We start from the raw sequence: 19,993 nt of genomic DNA, 5'->3' as shown, positions 1-19,993 counted from the left end.
CTATTTCATGTGTTGTCATCCATAAGCTTTGTCAATCTGTCTTAGTTTTTGATTCATGTACTAAAATGAGCTGGCAAAATGGATGGACGGCCTGATAAAATATATACATCATGGTGGGCTCCACAGGACAGGTTGGTGTCGCTTGCAAATCATAGATTTGGAAGTCATATATTGGGTAAATGGTAACTTATTGTCGAACCGGGAGCAGCTCCCTCTAACTTACGTGGCAGCCTGTGCAACCGTTTACTTGTATACGCCTGTGGGCTTAGAAATCGTTGACTTGTATATTCCTGGGGCCGTAGCAATTCTTGGCTTCTATATTGCCTATTAGCTTATGAAAACAATACTTTGGGGACAAGTAATCCAAGGAAAGAATGACGAAATTAGGAAGGGAGACTAGAATGTCCCAAGACGCCTATATAAACATCTCTTCCGTAGCAACATCGTCCAAGGTAGAGATGGCGAGGGTGACCATAGATGCTTTGGGTGGTGGTTCTTACGATGGTGTGTCTCAAATTCCCATGGGCTTGTTTTTGCTTTGCATGATGGTCGCGTCGCTCTCGATCATATCTATGATCATCTTTGCATGTAGTGACGGTGGTGATGACAAGGTTAGCTCTGAGAAACAGAAAGAACGCGGCCGAAATTACGGTGGAGATTGGGATATTATTTGTTGTTGCTGTTGCGGTAGTAGCGGTGACAGCAGCGGCGGCGGCGGTGGTGACGGAGGTGGCGGTGGTGGTGGCGGCGGTGATGATGGTGATGACGGAGGCGGCGGTGGTGATGATGGTGATGATGGAGGCAGTGGTGGAGGGGGCGGTGGATGTGGGTTTGGGGATGGTGGAGTGGGTGGTGGAGGTGGTGGTGGTGAAGTGGGTGGTGGGGGTGGGTGTGGTGAAGTTGGTGGAGGTGGTGGTGGTAGTGGTGGTGAAGTGAGTAGCGGAGGTGGTGGTGGTGGTGAAGTGAGTAGTGGAGGTGGTGGTGGTGGTGGTGAAGTCAGTAGTGGAGTGGGTGGAGTGGGTGGTGGTGGTGGTGAAGTGGGTAGTGGAGGCGGGTGGAGTGGAGGTGGCGGTGGAGGGGATTTGGGAGGTGGGGCTGGAGGAGGCGGGTGGAGTGGAGGGGGTGGTGGAGGCGGGTGGAGTGGAGGTGATTTTGGAGGCGGCGGTGGTGGAGGTGGGTGGAGTGGAGGCGGGGGTGGAGGTGATTTTGGAGGCGGGGGTGGTGGAGGCGGTGTTGGAGGGGGTTGGTGAGGCGGGGGTGATCGAGGCGGGTCTAGCGTAGGCAGCAGTATTGGTGGTGTCTTATTAAAGACAGTGCATATGGGTTATTAGTTAGGTGAGACCATATTACATTTGAGAACGGATCACCCACAAGACAGCTTTAAACTATGCAAGCAGCCCTGTCTTTCCCACCAAATTGTCACTCATGTAGGACGCCCGAGCCATATAAACGTTGGGCCTCACCATGAAGTCCAAATGCACTCATAAGGAGGGTCACACACGGACAGCAAATCAGACCATCGCCTTTCTCTTAATTTTAACAGCGTGCATGGTGATCATCTTAATGGTGTGGCCCCCTACACTCTAGATGGATCGTATTTTCTACAGGAATGACGAGTTGGCGGGGGGGAAAAAAATGGGTTGCATGCTAAGTTATCATATTGTAGATGATCAATTTCTTCAATACATTTATATCCAATCTTGGTGTTGTAAGTGCAATACAATTTTTATTTTTTATTTTTATTTATTTATTATTATTATTATTTTTTTTTTTTTAAGGTGTGGCAAAGCCCCTTGTATTAGATGAATATAGAAAATTACAGACTTAGAATTGGGGTGGGCTCAATAGAGTATGTCGCCACACCTATCATTTGGAGATACACTGGGAGAAGAAGTGGCCTTGGACAAGGAAGAGCAGGGATAACTTTCAATGCGAAGAATCCGAAAACTGGGACTGATGAAGTGAGAGTTAGGGAATCCGCAGAAGCAATTCTCTATCAGAGGAGCCCAAAGGGAGTTAGGCCTCGTTTGTTAAATCTGAAGTCTAAAGCCTGAATCTAAAATCTAAACCCTGAATCTGAAATCTGAAGCCTAAATCTAAAATCTGAAGTAAAAAAACTTGTTTGGTAACTATGGCTGAAGTCTGAAAATTAAGTACTGAATTCAAAACAATCTGTTTGTTAAAAAACATCTGAAATGTCTGAAATATGTTAATTTGACACATTTGCCCCTATCTATCTCCTGTTTGGAAATGCTTTACGTTATAAAGAAATTATTTTTTATTAAATGAAAATAAAATTATTCTATTTAATTCAAATAAACTATAAAGTATTTAATAGAAAATTAAAATATCATTATTCATAAAAACAGATAAAAAATTAATGACTTGCATGTATAAGTGTGGCGGCAATTTCTTCTCGCATATTGGACATAATAGTTTGTTCGAAGTTTCCAAATACTCCTTCCACTTCAGGCATATCATTCTCTGATTCGATATTCATCTCTAAAAGAGCATTTTCATCATTGTATTATTGGAAGAGTGGATCGGAGATAGATTCTTTTTTGATGTAGTTAGCATGATTTTTATTAAGAGTGATGAAATGATTTTTATTAAGAGAATGAGATCAGTGAGGCAACTTAACATAAGCATCACACTACAAGTTTTCTTCCGTGGGATTGTGAAGTGAGGCCCATTGCTTTGAATTCGAGTGAGATTTTATAACAAATGCACCCTTTGTCTTGCTTAGTTCAAAACCACATTTTCAATGTTCCTTTGTTGGTTGGATTTCAGCTGTATGTCTAGTGGGCCTCATCATGGTTTACCCAACATTCACTGGGAGCCCGGCATGTATCTTGAAAGTAGACTGGTAGCTCTTAAGAAAAAAAAAAAAAAAAAAAACTATTCCCTTGTAAATATGTGGCCTACCAACTCAGGGGACTCGCCTGATGTTTGGGCCAAGTTATTAAGATAGTGGGGCCCACCTGATGCATGGATCAGATGTCCCCCAGGGCATGCCAGGTTGGTATGTAATTGAGGTGCATGTGGACTTCTCTAAACTACATATATTGGTTTGTTTTTAATTATTAAAATCCAAAAATCCAAAGGAGAATGATCACTTGAGTTTGAAGGTATGGTAATTACCATAGGTGGGAGTTGTATGGATCCACCGTTATGATTGAGTGCCGTCCAACCGTCCATTAGATACTCCCCATGTTAGGCCTAGATCCCAAAATCAAACCTGATCCACACAGCTCAAGTGGACCACACCAAAGGAAACCATAGAATACATCCATATGGAATGCGGGGTCCACCATGTTGTGTATATGCCATCCAACTTATCAGTACAAATCTGAGTTGAGCCACATCAAGTGAATATATTGGTTTTAGCCATGATTGTACATTTTCCCCTGCAGGTGCCCCACCCGAGTTTCGGATCGGGATGATTCGATGTATGATCAATATGAGGATTTTCAGCAGATGTACAGCTTGGATTCCACATAAACATTACGGGTGGGCCCCACATAGCTGGAATGTTTGTGATCATTACCAAAATCAAATTTTCATGGCTCAAAAAACCTAATTTAGAGATCACAGTCCCCAAAACCTGATTCAAAATGTGTCGTTTGGGTGTGCAATCCACCCCAAAAATTCTATATAGCACAGTTTCACAACATCCCAACATGCAATTTGTTTGGATATGATGGCCATGTATTTGATTATTCCACGTTTTCACTAAATGGGCCATTAATTCTCCTTAAACAATGAACCCATCAAAAAAAGTAAATAAAATAAAAGTGATCCAATGGTAGACGTTCAATCCCCCGCTGCTTTTTGCAATGTGGTCCATTTTTTCTTTAGATCTGTCTTATTTTTCATTTCAAGCCTTACGTCGAGCTCGAAAAATGGATGGACGGGTTTGGATATAACAAATACCTCGTGATGGGACCCACAGAAATGACTTCAATGCATTGCGTACTGAGTAACCCAACACGCTAAGCGTACTGAGTAAACTCTGTGGGGTCCATCATGATTTAAATATTTTATCCACTCCGTCCATACATTTTAAAAGATAATTTTAGGGCTCTGTACCAAAAAAAAAAGTATATCCAAGTCTCATGTAGACCTCACCAAGGGAAACAGTGTGAATTGAAATTATACAGTTGAAAATTTCTTAGGGGTACAGAAGTTTTGGATCAATCTGTTGTTTGTGTTTTCCTTTCATTCATATCTGTGTAATCTTATGAACAGGTTGGATGACAAATAAACTTCACTGTGGGGCCCACAGAGCACTGACCACCAGCTATTTGCTGGTGGCAGGGGAGTAGCCAATCCATTTCCCTTCGAACGCGGATCGCGTCCTACCCCGCCCAGACGGTCTGGGCAGAGATCTGTAGGGTCCACCGTCATGTAAGTATTTTATCTAAGCCGTTCAATGTTTTTCTTATATTATTTTAATGTATGATATAAAAGATGAAGCAGGTCTACAGCTTCAGTGAGCCACACCAAAAGATACCGCAGTGATAATGATAGCCATTGTTGAAACCTTTCTAAGGGCCACTGTCATGTTTTTCTACCATCCAACCTATTCATTAGGTCATGTAGACGTGGATGAAGTGAAAACACAAATATCAGCTTGATCTGAAACTTCTCCAGCTCTCGAGAAGTTTTTAATGGTGGACGTTCAATCCTCACCTTGTGGTCCAATTAATCATTGGACATGTTTCTTTTATTGGATCACACCTTAAATTATCTGTAAAAATTGATGGACAGTGTGGATCAAACACATAAATCATGGTGGGGCATAAAAAAGTTTCATAGGTTAAAAGTTGATTTTGTATTGCGCAGACAGCTTAAAAGAAAAAATTGTCATAGTAACTTGAAAAGGGGTACTTTTGGAAGCAAAAACTTTTTGTTTAATAAAAAATCACGGAGCGCATTCCGTGTTCACCATTAAGCAAGACTCCTATCACGGAAATAATTCAGTGAAAAACCACTTAGCGCTTTCCGTCTTCCATGTTAACAACGTATTAACAAACACCACTAAACATGGAAAATTTTTCCAATTCCGCGTTAAGTGCAAAAATTCAGTGTTAACAAACACGGCCTTAGTCCAGTCCCTTTTTAGTTTTTATCCTCCTAATCATCCCAACGCCGGCTTTGTCCATCACTAGAGAGCCCTTGATATTTCTCGGAAAAAGAGATTTTGATCGGTATTTGTTGTCCGGGTAGCCCCGTTACTTGCAAGTTTTGCAAGGCCATTTGCAATTGAATTGCCTTGACGGAGGGTACGTATGAGTGAAGCGAAGCGAAGGTTCATTGTTTCTTTGAGGTTGAGGATGAATCCCAATTGGTACCAAGAGTTTTTTTGAGGTTGAGGATGAGTCCCAATTGGTACCAAGAGTTCCAGCAACCTGTGTAGAGAGGGAATGAAAGGGCTTTTTGTGTATAAACTACTCTATCCTTGTGTATCTTTATTGCATTTGAATTTTGAACCAAAAATAAATAAATTGTATTCTTGATATTTCACTCTACAATGGATGCTTTATTGTTTAATTCCAGTAAATATATTCTATTTGTGCACTTTTTTAATAAGTGCCAGCATATATTATATCAAGAGTCATACACTACTAGAGTATCAAATAACTCCTTTCCAATTAGCCAACCTCAAGTTGGTTGTTGAAGGATAACACACAAGCACATAGAAATTCTTACATGGCATATAAGTAATTCAAATTAAATTGCGTAAAGTAGTAATATTTATATTGCGTCTAACTCAATTTTCTATGACTTCACTAAACACATTCTGTCATTTCATTTGTGAGAAGTTAATCAGTGGTGCTATTAGCACTCTATATTTTCATAACAGGTATAAGAGGGTTTCATGTCTCATATTATATTTAAGTAGAAGATATTTGACATTTATGCTTGAACTTAAGTTAGAATATTCAAGGAGCCAATCAAGAAGAGATCTCGACTGTTTAGGGCCTGTTTGAAACATGGGGATTAGGTGGTATAAAATTGCATTTGATCCAATGTGAATTCCAATTGATGTTGGAAGCGGCAGGAATGATTGAATTAATTTAGATATCATATAATTCAATCCTAGTGGAAGATATAATAGAATTTCTGGTGGATTTTGAAATACACTACATCTATGGGGCCCCACATTGATGCATGTGTTTTATCTAGGTCATTCATTCATATTATTCATATATGCACTTTACACATGATATTCAAGTCGCATATACACGCAGGGGACTGGCATTAGTTGTGAAATCTAGCTCATTAATTACAAGTTCATGGTCTACCAAACATATGTTTCACTTAATATACATGTTTTTCTCATAAGAATTTAATCCCAAACATAGGATTGGATGATCAAATTACTATAGTATTTCTAGACATATAATATTTTTGTAATAATGGTGTCAATTCCACTTAATGCAATTCAATACTATTTAATTCTGCATTTCAAACCGGCCTTACGTTCCACACTCGGAAAATCATATTAATCTTATCATTGGGAGTACCACTTGTGTACATTGAATTAAAGAGATTTTTGTCATTTCAATATTACTTTATTTTTCAATGTACATTTTATGTCAATTCAATAGATACAAGGCCACATGTGTGATTGAAGGCATGTATTTAGAATTTATATGTGGTTAAGAAGTGTGGGCGTGACAAATTCATACTTGAACCAATATTTGATTAGACCATTGGTATCCCCTGTGCTAAGTCAAACTAATTAGACACTAGAAATAAGATTAAGCTATCCTTTCAATCACCAATTGTAATCAACGATAAGGTGATTTGCGAAATGGTAGGAGTCCGCCGTCATTCCTGATGGAATTTTTTTTTATTTTACCTTATATAGAAGGACTCTCTCTTACACTAGTAAAAGCAATAAATTCCTTAAAAAATTAAGATAAACACATAAATAAAAGAAAGGTTGAACAATGTCGATTCCATTAATTGAATATGTGGCCCATTACAATTAACAAAGTATTATAAAATAACATAGATAAATAAACAAATGAGACAAATACCTAACCGGCCTATAAGAATAAATGATCGAGGCGAAAGGTCAATAGGATGTGATCAGATAGGTGTGATCGCCTAAGTAATAACTTAGCTAATCGAAATCCAGCAACTTAGGGTTGTGGACATTTTATCTAATCCTACAGTATTGTAGCAATGAACGTTGGATAGAAGCAATTTCTAGAACTAGGTTAGGCTATACTTAAATAAAAATAAAGATGTATGAAAAATAAATTGAAAAGTAGCCGTGTTTGACGTGGAGCCTCGAGCTCTTCATCACATGTTCTTTTTATAGTTTGTTGAGGTAGTTAAACCCTTGTTGGGTTTCCATACTAATGCTTAATCTTCTACATATTTGACATGCATCATGAATAGGAAGGTCTTCGGATAGATCTAAAACTATTGGCTTATCAGATCTTGTTCTTATATTTGATACTTTAATGGGAGATCTTAGTGGCCACCAATCAAATTCGATGTCAATCAAGAAAATCTCTGTTGTTGATCCTAGACCTCAAATCGATCATGATCATGCATCTGGTGAGCCCAATCAAACTACCCATTGCATTTGATTGGAACTTTCTCTCTCTAACAGTTTGGAGTATTGTATGGTGAGCTTTACAAAGCTCGGGTGTTGTATGGTATTATAGATAAGGCCGAGGATCTCACACAAACCTTGCATCTTTCTCTATCTAGAAGGAAGACAATGAGGCATTGTGTCATCCTCGCACCATAGGTTGTACATCTCTGGGTACTTGGTGTCCCCTTCAACTGGGATAGGATTAGGTAGGGTCCCACCTCACCCAAGACCATGCGGCCCCTACTTGGGGCCGACCATGATGAATGTATTTTATATCCACACCATCCATCCATTTTGTTAGATCAAGATGTGAGCTCAAAAAATGAGACAAATCCAAATATCAAGTGGACCATAATATAGGAAACTATGGTAATTAACTATTAAAACCTTCTTGTGGGCCACAAAAGTTTTGGATCAAGCTCATATTTGTCTTTTTCAGCTATCTAGATTTATGAGACCTTACTAATAGGTTATATATTAGATAAACATGATGGAAGCATTATAGTAGGCCCTTAACAATGGGGCATTCAATCACCATTATTTCCTTTAGCATGGTCCACCTGAGATTGCGATATGCTGTAATTTTAGGCTCATGCCCTAAAATGATTTGAAAAAACACAGATGGACAATGTGGAAGTAGAATACATACATCAAGGTGGGCCCTATGGTAAGGGCCGCACCATCAACTAATCTGCTCCCATGTTAGTTCTTGAGTATCCGATGCGGATTGGGTAGTACCAAGCTAGGAACGGACAGGGCTCTGTGTGGCATCTGTGGTGTATGGGTTTTATCACAATGTCCATTAATTTTTTGATATCATTTTAGGGTAAAAGCCTAAAAATACGGTAGATGTGAGGCTCAAGTGGACCACATGACGGGCAATAATGACACCCACCATTGAAACCTTCTTGGGGCCTACCATTAATTTCCATCTAACCTATTCATAAGGTTATATAAACCTGGAGGGGGAGGGGGGGAACAAATATCAACTTGATCCAGAACTTCTTCTTCTTCTTCTTTTTTATCCAAAACTTCTATTGCCTCCAGAATGTTTTCAATAGTAGGTGTTTAATCCCCATTGTGTGGTCCACTTGAGCCATAGAACTACCTCATTTTAGGGCTTATACCCTAAAATGATATAGTAAAATGTACTGTGTGCATAAAAACTATACATCACAATGGCCTTAAGAGCCCCTGTCCTTTCCTAGCTAGGGTGGGACAGGGATAGTACCATTCCACATCCCTGATCATCTTACTTCAACACATGCATGGCTAGGATACTGAGGCAAGGAGGGATGTGATGAGATCGAACACCATCTTCCTCAGGGGGTAACTACTCTAAATCCATAGAGCTCTCACAGAGCTTTCTCCAATCCACGAGGGATAAAGGCAAAAATAATTCCTATTAAATTCAAAATAACTCAATTGATGATAATTTAAAAAAAAAGAAGAAGAAATTACAACTCTTTAAATAAGAAACTCAAACCTAAGATGGAGTTTTAGACGTAGACTACAACTCAAACACCCTAAAACGTGACTTACTATAAATAGTAAACTTACTATTTGTATACAACCTCTATTCCAACTAGACTTGGTTTTTGGCCAAAATTAGTAAATGTCCAATTTGGCTCAACTACGCTATTCTCCTAACTTTTCTAAACCCTTTTCATGTTGGGCAGGACTTTTACAATTCAAAGGATCAAAAGTCATACTTGAAAAAAAACTTACTATTTATAGTAAAAATGAAACTTAATAGGACTTTTGACCATCAATCTAATGGAATTTGACAAATACAGCTTGGGCAACCAAGCATAGTAGGGTTGGTTAGCTTAAGTAGGTTTTCCTACCCAAAATCATATATAATATGTCGAAAACTCATCCTGATTTACAAGATACGACTGATTTGAGGTTCTGATGCTCCAGATCATTTCCACCTCTGATCCAGCCTTCTCTTGTCCATCTTTGCCATGAAAGTGTCTGTGATCCGCTCTACATCAGATACCCATTCCGCGTCCCTAAGAATCACTTCAATACACACGTGGGGGACTTGTTACTTCCAACCATTGGAAGGGGCAGAGTTCTGTGGGGCCTACCAGGTTAAATACATGCTTGAAATCCACTCTTCCCATCATGTGAGAATACTTATCTTTACTGTACGTATAAAAAGATCACACTGATAAAAATAAAAAAATAAAAACACAAATAGGAACAACGAAAATTGTGACTAAAACCTTTAACCTCACGTGGCGTGGCCCACATGAGTTTTGAATGAGGTTGATTTTGCATCTCTCTGTCCTGGTGAGCAAACCAACCCACACGGTGTAACCCCACATAAAATCCTATGGTAGGCATTCCATTCTATTGGTTCCCACTGGCATGGCCCACATGACTAACGCTTCTAACTGACTTTCGTTCCCAGAGCCTAGCATTTAGGAGCATTTCACGCAATCAACCTAGTGGCCCACGGACCATTGGCGTTTTATCATGGATAGGATTTTGGATGAGAAATAGTTTTGTCGGCAGAAATTGACAAGAAATTACCATCCACTTAGTAGATGGGCTACGCTAATGAGACCAAGTTGCTCTTTTTGTCATTTATTAGTGACTATATATACATTATTTTTCTATAGGGTTGCCCACCTGTGAAGTTGCTAGGGTGCAGGAATCATTCCAGTGAATTGTAGGATTTGCACTAGCATCAATTTAGAGAATTAAATTGAATTAGAATGCATATATATATTGATCGGCCATTTCACTGTTTGTCGGGGTGATTGAATATGGCAGCGTGTCTTTTGGTGTTCCGCCTTTGCCCCACTTATGTTTGGTAGCAAACTCTAATAGGAAGAGATGTGCAAGGTAAAGCTATAAAGATTAGGGGACTGAACACATCCTTATATAGGCTTAGGCTGGGTGGGAGGAAATCAGGATTCTTCCAAGTCTGCCTCTCCTCAATCCAATTACCAGAGACAAGCCATATATCCAACACAACTATATTGAGAGTTGTCTCTTGTACTTCACACCTATAAAACTTGTGTACACCCAATGGCTCTCTAGGTCCCACCTTGATGGTGATGCGATCAATCCAATGCAATTATTGCATTGCCAGATGGAACTATGCCATGTGTGGCCCATAATTCCAATATTGGATTAATTTACACCTAAGATAATCCTATGGGTGGGATGATTTAGTAGGGATGTGGATTGCGTGGATAGACCAAGCTATGTAGGCCCTATATAGATGTGTGTATTTTATCCATACCGTCCATCCATTTTTCTAGCTCATTTAAGTTTATGAACCCAAAAATGAGGCAAATCCAAAGCTCAAGTGGACCACACCACAGGAAAAAGTAGGAATTAATGCTTACCGTTGGAAACTTCTTGAGGTGACAGAAGTTTTCGATGAAGCTGATATTTGTGTTTTCTCTTCGTCCAGGTCTGTGTGACCTTATGACTAGGTTGGATGTCAAATAAACGTGATGGTGGGCCCAAGTTTTCAACGGTGGGCCTTATTAGCCCCCACCATTTCCTGTGGTGTCATCCAATTGAGCTTTCGATCTACGTCGTTTTTGGATTAATGCCCTAAATTGACCTGCTAAAATGGATGGACGGTGAGAATAAAACAAATATATCATGGTGGCCCCACATAGCTTGGATAGGTGGGTGTGGCACGTAAACCATAGGTTGGAAATAGTCCATTGATTAATTTCCAACCGGTTGGATGTGACTTGCTCCCTCTAATATATGTAGGAGCGCATGCAATTATTGACTTGAATCCGCCCCTAGACTTGGCAATTGCTGACATTTCTATTCCCGTTGACTCGTAAAATCAATACTTCTGGGACAAGAAATTCAAGGAAGGTTCAAGGAACTTAGGAAGGAGAGAATACAATTACCCAAGATGCTTATATAAACATCTCTTCCGTGGCAACACTGCAGAATGTAGAGATGGCCAGGGTGTTGGGCGGTGGTGATTATGATGGTGTGTTTCAAATTCCCATGGGCCTGTTCTTTCTTTGCATGATGGTCATGTCACTCTCCATCATATCCATGATCATCTTTGCGTGTAGCGACGATGGTAACGACAAGGATAGCTCCAAGAAAAAGAAAGATCGCCGCAAAAATAACGGAGGAGATTGTGGAGATTGTGGGAGTTGTGATTTCACTGGTTGTTGCGGTTGTGGCGGTGGTGGTGATGGCGGGGGCGGTGATGGTGGTGGTGGGGGTTGCGGTGGAGGCGGTGATGGTGGTGGTGGTGGTGGTGGGGGTTGCGGTGGAGGCGGTGGTGGAGGTGGTTGTGGTGGGGGTGGCGGCGGTGGCGGCTGCTAAAGACATATAGTTCACGTCAATTACTTTTACTTTTTAGGTGAGACGATATTACATTTGGAACTGGATCTTAATACTAAGCATGCAGCCTTCTCTTTGCCGCCAAATTCTAATGCAGGACATCTGAGCCATCCAAACGCTGGGCCCCACAATCAATGCCACATGTCCTGAACTCTTGTCCATTTGCTCATTAAGGAGGATCCCACTCGAACGCGGAGTCAGATCATTCGTCCTTTCCTTGATTTTAACAATGTGAATAGTGATCTTAATGGTGGGGGCCATTTCCACTTTACATGGATCGCATGTTCCAGAAGAATGATGAGTTGGCATGAAAGATGGGTTGCATGCTAAGTAAAGCATACACTCGGTTGTAAATGATAAATTTCTCAGTATATTTATATTTAATCCTTATGTTGTAATTAGGAGAATAGGTTAGTGCACTCTATTCTTTTGTGTCATTGTGGTATTTGAATTTTGAACCAATAAGAAAATATTGTGTTCTTGGTATTTTGCTCCACAGTGGTTGTCTTGTTGTTTAATTCCAGTAAATATATTTCATGCACTCATTCATGAGTGCCTACCTCAAGTTGGTTGTTTAAGGTCAGATATTTTGGTAAAGTACAATGCATAATACACAAGAACTTGGAATTATGGGCATGGCATAAAGGGGTATCAACAGGCTGGGTATAGAATAGGCTAAGCTCAGTTCAAGCCCGACCTGTATTTTCAACCTAAGCTTAAATCTAGCTCGAGCATATGATAGGCCAAAACGGTCCAGCACGAGCCCGGCTCAAAATGTTTATAGAAGGTCAGCCCAAGCCTGAGCCCAAAAGAAGTTTTTTTTTAAATAAATGTTTAGTAAGCCCTCCAATTACTTCTAGCACATTTCATTTATGATATTTGATACGTGATTTAGTGGACCTCGCAGTCATGAGAGAGACCAAGAGGATGCTATTGCTACAATGGTGGAAGGCCGCAGCGCTACGGTGGTGAAAGGGCTTGGTCTGTTGAAACAAAGAGATGGGAGGAATGGGTCGGGGGGAGAGAGAGAGAGAGAGAGAGAGAGAGAGAGAGAGAGCACTGTACTTTATTTCATAAGTATTTATTTTAACAAGAAACTCCAATTGGTTGGGATTGCCCACTCAGGTGGGTTCCACCATGGTGTTTATGTGAAATCCACCCTAACCACTAGGTGTATTATCTCACGTTAGGCCCAGGGCCCAAAAATCAACCCCTTCGTATTTCAAGTGGCTGACAAGATTGGAATCAGTGTATTCCAACACTCACCCTCTAAACTATTTCCCTTCGTGTGGCTCACCTAAATAATGGATGTGCCTTGCATTTGAGCCCCGGGGCCAAAGTTTTGGCATGATATCTAATTGTATGAGTAGATTTTATATAATTATCACAGTAGGCCCTACAAATATCAAGGGTGGACGTCTCTCTCCCAAATCATTTTCCTTTGTGTGGCCCACCTGAATCACTGGTTAGCCTTATTTTTGAGCCATGCGCATAATATAGCATAAGCATCTAATGATCAAAGTGGATTATACCTACCTCATTACAGTTGGCTCCATTAAAAAAGTAATTAAGAGTGGGCGTCCATCTCCGAAAAGAAAAGTATAAGAAGGCACACTACAGAATAAGTGTGTGGGGGCGTGTATGCATGTGCCAAAAAAAAAAGGTACACCCTTCAATTTTTATGGGACAAACCATGACGTGTATGTGAGATCTACTAAGACTATTAGATGTGTAATCCTATGTTAGGCCAAGGGTGAAAATTTACGCTAACCTATGATTCAGGTGAGCCATGCCAAAGGAAATAATTGCAAGAGAGACGTCCACCCTTAACTCTTACAGGAGCACTATGATGATTATATAAAATCCACTCTAACTATTAAATGCCACACTAATATTAAGGTATAGGGCATAATTACTAGGCCCATCAAGAGTTGGGCATTGAGTCGAGTCGGACCGAGTTGAGGCTTACCTGTCTCGATTTGGTTTTGAAATAAATCTAATCCAAACTTGACCTAACTCAGTACCAAGTCCAACCAGGTCACTGGTATTTACTCAACTCAAGTCGGCACCGCAATTGAGTTGGGTGCAGCGGGTATCCCTGGGCTGAAATCACAACTAAAAACCTAGTTGCACCTGTCAGAGTTGCAACCTGATCTCCATCAACTACATGACATCTCAAATCTAAAATGTCATATATATATATATATATATATATATATGGAACTTCCCATGAGGTCGAGCTATGTGAGTCCCACCATGATGTGTGTCGAAAATCAACACCATGCATTTGATGGGTCTCCTTTAGTTTATGGGATATCTTAAAAATCAACTCTTTGTGGAACTCAGAGCCATATCATCTAAAACCATGTGAAAACATGCCTCGTTAAAATTTAAAAATTATGATTATTAGATAATTATAAGCAACGCTTCTCAGTTCAGGTCATCATCAATATAAGATCACAATACTCATAACGAAATTTAATATAATCATGCATAAAACATTTTTAAAATACTTGGTCGGCTAAGTTGTCTTGGAATGGCCTCAAATTTAGTGTAACCGTCATCCAAGTGAGACACCTATTGGATAAGAACCGCAAATCAGCCTTATAAACACTCCGAGAGGTTTCAATGAATGGGCATCTACTCTTAATTGTTGTATATAGTGTGGCCACATAAGTCATGGATTTACATAATACGTATGCACATGGCCCACCATGAGAGGGTGTGTCCAATTCCCAAACACATCATGCTCGGGCAAACCAAAACTCCCTCGAATCATCTACCCATTGTCATCGATTTCCATCAAACCCAACAAAATAAATAACAATCATAAAAAAGGGCAAAATTAGCAAAAACAGAGCTCAAGGCGGGTATGTTTACGTCACCAAGTTCTGTGGGTCCTATCATGAGATATGTGTCAATACCAAACCGTTCGTCCATTTGGGGACTTTATAATGGTGGACCCTGTTAGAATATTGTATGATCTTGTTACCATACTTTGTGTGATCTTGATATATTAGATCGTAAATCTCCAACTATGTAATATTCTCTCTAACTATGTAATATCCTATATTTAGCACCTAGGATATTTCTTACAACTATGCATATTTACTATTAATAGGTTGTAATCATACTATAAAGAGGGTGTTCTTCCTCCAATACAATACACATTGAAATACAGAATTTCTATGACAATCTCTCTCTTTCTCTTTATTTCTTCATGGTATCAGAGCCACACTCTTGTGGCCTATAAATTTATATATATATATATATATATATATATATATATATATATATATATATATATATATATATATAGCGGTTGTTTGGAGTTCTTTTTCGCCATCTTCAATATGTCTCTATCTGCCTCAAGTCTTGATTCAATTGTCCATCCTATTGATCTTATATTAGATGGATACAATTATAGTCTGTGGGCTTAGAATATGGAAGTCTTTTTAAAAGGACGTCGGCTATGGCATTATGTGACTGGAGCAGTCCCTCAACATACGCCGGGGGACGGTGAGAAAGACGATGCCTTTCCATCTCATCTGGAAGAGTGGGATAGTATTCACTACAAAATTTTGTCTTGGTTCATCAACACTTCCATTTCATCCATCAATAGTCTTCCTCCACGACTTGGGAATGCTAAAGTTGCTTGGGACTTTCTGGCAAAAAGATACAACTGCACCTATGATGCTTCATTGGAGTTTCAACTGGAAGCTAAACTCTATCAGATGCGTCAAAACCGAGGTCAGTCTATTGCTGTTTTTTATTCTCAAACTAATCATCTTTGGGAACAATTATCTACCACAGACCCTAAGTTGGAATGTTCTAAAGACATTCAAACGTTTGCCACTTGGCTTGATCGACGGAAGTTTATGCACTTTATGATGGCTCTTCAAGATGATTTTGAATCTACTCGAGCTTCTCTTCTTCACCGTTAGCCACTTCCAACATTAGATGTTGCAGTTGCTGAACTCATCTTTGAAGAAACTCGATGATCCACTATGCAAATGCAATCTTCTGACATGGTTATGGCCACCGCTTCTCATGGTGCTTCTCAGTCTTCTGTTAGACGTTCTTTCTCTCAATCCACCTCTAAGCCTGATTTTTGCAAGTGGTGTAAACGAACTGGTTATACCATCGATGAATGCTGTAAGTTCCAGTATTTTAAGCAGAAAAGAGCTTCCCAATAGACAACTGCGATTGCTTTATCTGATCCTCCTGTACTTAAGACTCCACCTCAATCCACTTCTCTTACTACAGCTGACGTGAAGGACTTAATTCACCAGATTTTGTCCCAATCCTCAATTGCCATGTCCGTCACCCCAAGTAAATCCCAGTGGTTTATAGACTCTGCCTGTTGTAATCACATGACATCTGATTCCACCATCTTCTCTCATAAAACAACTATCTCTCCCAATCCTGTCATATATACTGCCAATAGTTCCCATATGTCTGTTAGTCATATAGGGTCTATTTGTACCTCTAATTTATCTGTTGGTGATACTTACCTCGTTCCTAAATTATCTTTAAACCTTCTTTCTGTTGGACAACTATGTGAGTTAGTGTTCACACCCCAAGTGCAGGGTTGTGATGTAGTAATAAACTCGGTAAGACCGAGGTCGAATCCACAGGGACTGATACTTGTACGTTATCTGAAACCAAGTAGAACTAGAACTAGGCTAAGATATGATCTAAATAAAATAGAATTTAATGAATAATGGTGAGAGATTAATGTAAAACTTTAAGGAATTCAGAGGAAGAAACTAGGGATTCAGAGGATCCACTTGTAGAGATCAGGGAGAAATTATGCCTGCTTCAGAAGTCATGGAATTTAACTAGACTTCCTTTGATATAGTTTTCAAGAGGTGAAAGGTGTATGAATTAGAATGGATTCCATCACCAAGCCATGCCCAGGAGACAAAGTAAACAACAGAATTAAACTAATTACCAACCAACCAACAATGTATGAGGATCAGGAAGGGTACTGTCATCCTACCATGCCCATGGGACAATGATAAACAACAAGGGTTCCTGACTTCATAAACTTAAAAAGGGGAAAGAAATACTCAAAGCCATTGCAAACCCATTGTAATTTCAGTCACAACAGACCATAAAAGACTAAGAAAAATATTCCTTTAATAATTAACTATATCAACCTCAGTTTAGAAATTTAAATTAAAGGCATAAAGTAGGTTCTCCCATCTCGCTACAGGCTTCACCTCTTAGCCCTAGCTAAGAGGTTTATTCAACCATGATTAGGCTAAAACCCTTAGAGTTCATAAGGAAAGAAGAGAATAACCGCCCAGAAAAAGAAGAAAAAGAAGAAGAAAATAAGGAAAAACTTCCCTTTCCCCGTCCAGTCTTCTCGTTTACACAAGTCAGCAACTCTCTCTTTTCTTTCCTTCTAACCCACGTCCTCCAGTAGTCAACCTCCACTCACGTGCCAGCCCAAGAGCAACTCCACGTTCAGCAGCCGACGTCCAGCAGCCAACGTCTTCAGCGCTCCCTTTCTTTCTCCATTTTCAGCCTCCACGCTCCAACCTCAAAACCGAGACGCCCCTTCCACGCTTTCTCTTCTCTGTTTTATAGAAGACCCTCCTGAACACTTCGGTCGAAGTTTCCCTTCCGCACCAGGAGAGCTTTCGCACTTTGTTTCCGCAACTGAGTTCGTATGCGCAGTAAAAACGCAAAACGACTTGCGTTTGGAGTGTCTTTGCGGCGTGATATCGACCTACCTGACAATTCTGAAATCTTGGCTAGAGTATTGGACTCCCTGTGGACACTTTGGACGGTCTGGATCACTCAAAGTATTGATGACCGTGGCCCACTATCTCCCGCAAATTCCGATTTTCCCGAACGCGCGTAAGGCGTACGCAGAGGCGCTGACGTGTTTGGTGGGCCCCACAGAGGTATTTTCGGAGAAATTCACCCCGTCCATTAGATTCAGGATGAAATTTCAGTCAAGAATGGGTGATTTTGAACGTCCATTGACGCGTCCCAGAGAAGAAATCACCTCAAAAACTGTTTTGAACGTCGCAGGACCGCCTGTTTGTGGCCTCTGTATTACGCACGTGTGCTTACATGGGTCCAAAAGTTTAGCAAGGTTTTGTAGTAGTCGAGGCCCTCTACACGATGGACGGTTTGGATTGTCCGTACGTATGCTCTGTGGGGCCCACTAGCGTCCATAAAAACGGACAGCGTCCGTTCATTTTACGTCGTGAAACGGCAGTTGCCGTGTTTGGGAAGGAGACGCTGGTCAGCGCTGCTAACCCGCGTTTGTTGGCTCGGTGCGGCTCGGGTCTGCGTGTGCTGTGCACACACACATCACATACGGGCCCCACTGTGATGTGTTTCAACAATCTGATCCATCCATTCATTTTTCCATCTTATTTAAACCATTGAGACCAAAGTTGGATAGTTCCAGATATCAGGTGGGCCCAGAATCAACGGTTTATGGGCTGATCTGTCAGTTGGGGCACTTCCAAAGTGATCTGAGGGCTGAAATTTGATATGTACGGTTAATTTATGGCCCCCAGGCCATGTATGAAGTTTTGAGCCAATCAGATGGCGAGAACTATGTGATCTTGCATTTTTCACCAATTTCAGGCCTCTTTAACGTGAATAACTTGATTTCCTCGGATCCCTGGTGTGTAATTCCATCGATCTTGGTCCCCTGGAGTCCGTCCCTTGCCTTGGGTGTCATCAGAGCGTCAAATCCATGGTTTAAGCACCCTTTTTCAGTTCATGCTTGTTAATACACTCTGCATCACAAACACGATTAAATCAGGCTATTAAATGGTATCATGCTTGTAAATCCATGCAATAACTGGGTCTGATATGCAATATTTGACCCTCAACAGTTAGGTCTTGAACTGAAATTCTCTAACAAGGGTGTTGATGTACAGGATTCACAGATGGGTCAACTGCTTGGGACATGCCATAAAGTTAGACGTCTTTTCGAGCTCTCATATCTGCAGCTTCCTTGTTCAACAACCACTTCCATGGCTGCTGTCACTGTCACTTCCAGTTTATGGCATACCCGATTAGGTCATGCCTCGCTTCCACGTGCCCAATTCTTGGCCTCTCAAGGTCATTTAGGATCAGTTAATTTTCAGTCATTTGATTATGTTTCATGTCATCTTGGAAAACAGACACATTTGTCCTTCAATAAAAGTGAATCTTTTTCTTTTGCACCTTTTGACTTAGTCCATTCTGAAATTTGGGGTCCTGCCCCGATTCTGACTGAGAGGGGATCTTGGTATTTTGTTATCTTTGTAGATAATTACAGTCATTATACTTGGATTTATCTTTTACGACAGCGGTCTGAACTCACAAATGTTTACCATAATTTTTACAAAACGGTACATACTCAATTTTCTTGTCCCATTAAAACTTTTCGTTCAGATAATGCTATGGAATATAAAGATAAATCTTTTCTTACCCTTTTACAACAAAATGGAACAGTCTCTCATCATTCTTGTCCATACACTTCTCAACAGAATGGTCGAGCAGAACGTAAACATCGTCATATTCTAGATACAGTAAGAGCACTTCTCATCTCTGCTTCTCTTTTAGAACGCTTTTGGGGTGAAGCTGTTCTCACTGCTGTCTACACTATCAATCGTGTTCCCTCACCTACCATCCACAATAAAACTCCTTTTGAGCTTCTCCGTGGTACAGTCCCTAACTATTCCTTGATTCGAGTTTTTGGTTGTGTCTGTTTTCTCACTCTTCCTACACATGAATGCACTAAACTAAAACCATGATCCAGACTCTGTTGCCTTCTTGGTTATGGTCTCACTCAGAAAGGTTATCGTTGCTATGATCCCATAGCCAAACGTCTTCGTATTTCTCATCATGTGGAGTTTTGGGAGCATAAGATGTTTACGAGTCTTTATCCTTTTCCACAGTCATCTTCCAGTTATGCTCCTATTTTTACTGATCCATCTATTGCTTTAGTACCTCACCCCTCTGCAGAGATGCTAAGCTCCTTAGACGTTCATTCTATGGCTGCTCCTGATCCAA

The 19,993-nt window shown here is 40.4% G+C and overlaps 1 protein-coding gene and 1 long non-coding RNA gene across 2 annotated transcripts; both read left to right on the top strand.

Annotated features, from left to right (window-relative positions):
• Positions 1 to 458: 458 nt before the first annotated feature.
• On the top strand, positions 459 to 1,250 carry LOC131257632 (glycine-rich cell wall structural protein 1-like). Its single transcript, XM_058258412.1, has one exon. The coding sequence runs from the start codon at positions 459 to 461 to the stop codon at positions 1,248 to 1,250; it is 792 nt and encodes a 263-aa protein (XP_058114395.1).
• Positions 1,251 to 1,748: 498 nt separating this feature from the next.
• On the top strand, positions 1,749 to 5,521 carry LOC131257326 (uncharacterized). The gene is made up of 2 exons (XR_009177316.1): positions 1,749 to 2,025; positions 5,115 to 5,521. It is a non-coding gene; the product is annotated as an uncharacterized LOC131257326 (long non-coding RNA).
• Positions 5,522 to 19,993: the final 14,472 nt, after the last annotated feature.

This window comes from Magnolia sinica, chromosome 10, assembly GCF_029962835.1.
Source record: "Magnolia sinica isolate HGM2019 chromosome 10, MsV1, whole genome shotgun sequence".
In the NCBI taxonomy this organism is placed as follows: Eukaryota; Viridiplantae; Streptophyta; class Magnoliopsida; order Magnoliales; family Magnoliaceae; genus Magnolia; species Magnolia sinica.
Note: the sequence above shows the minus strand (reverse complement) of the source record. Positions and strands in the feature narration are given on the sequence as shown.

What these genes read in the sequence shown, in the direction of transcription:
- LOC131257632 (XM_058258412.1), top strand. Translation starts at nt 459, where the DNA reads ATGGCGAGGGTGACCATAGATGCTTTGGGTGGTGGTTCTTACGATGGT.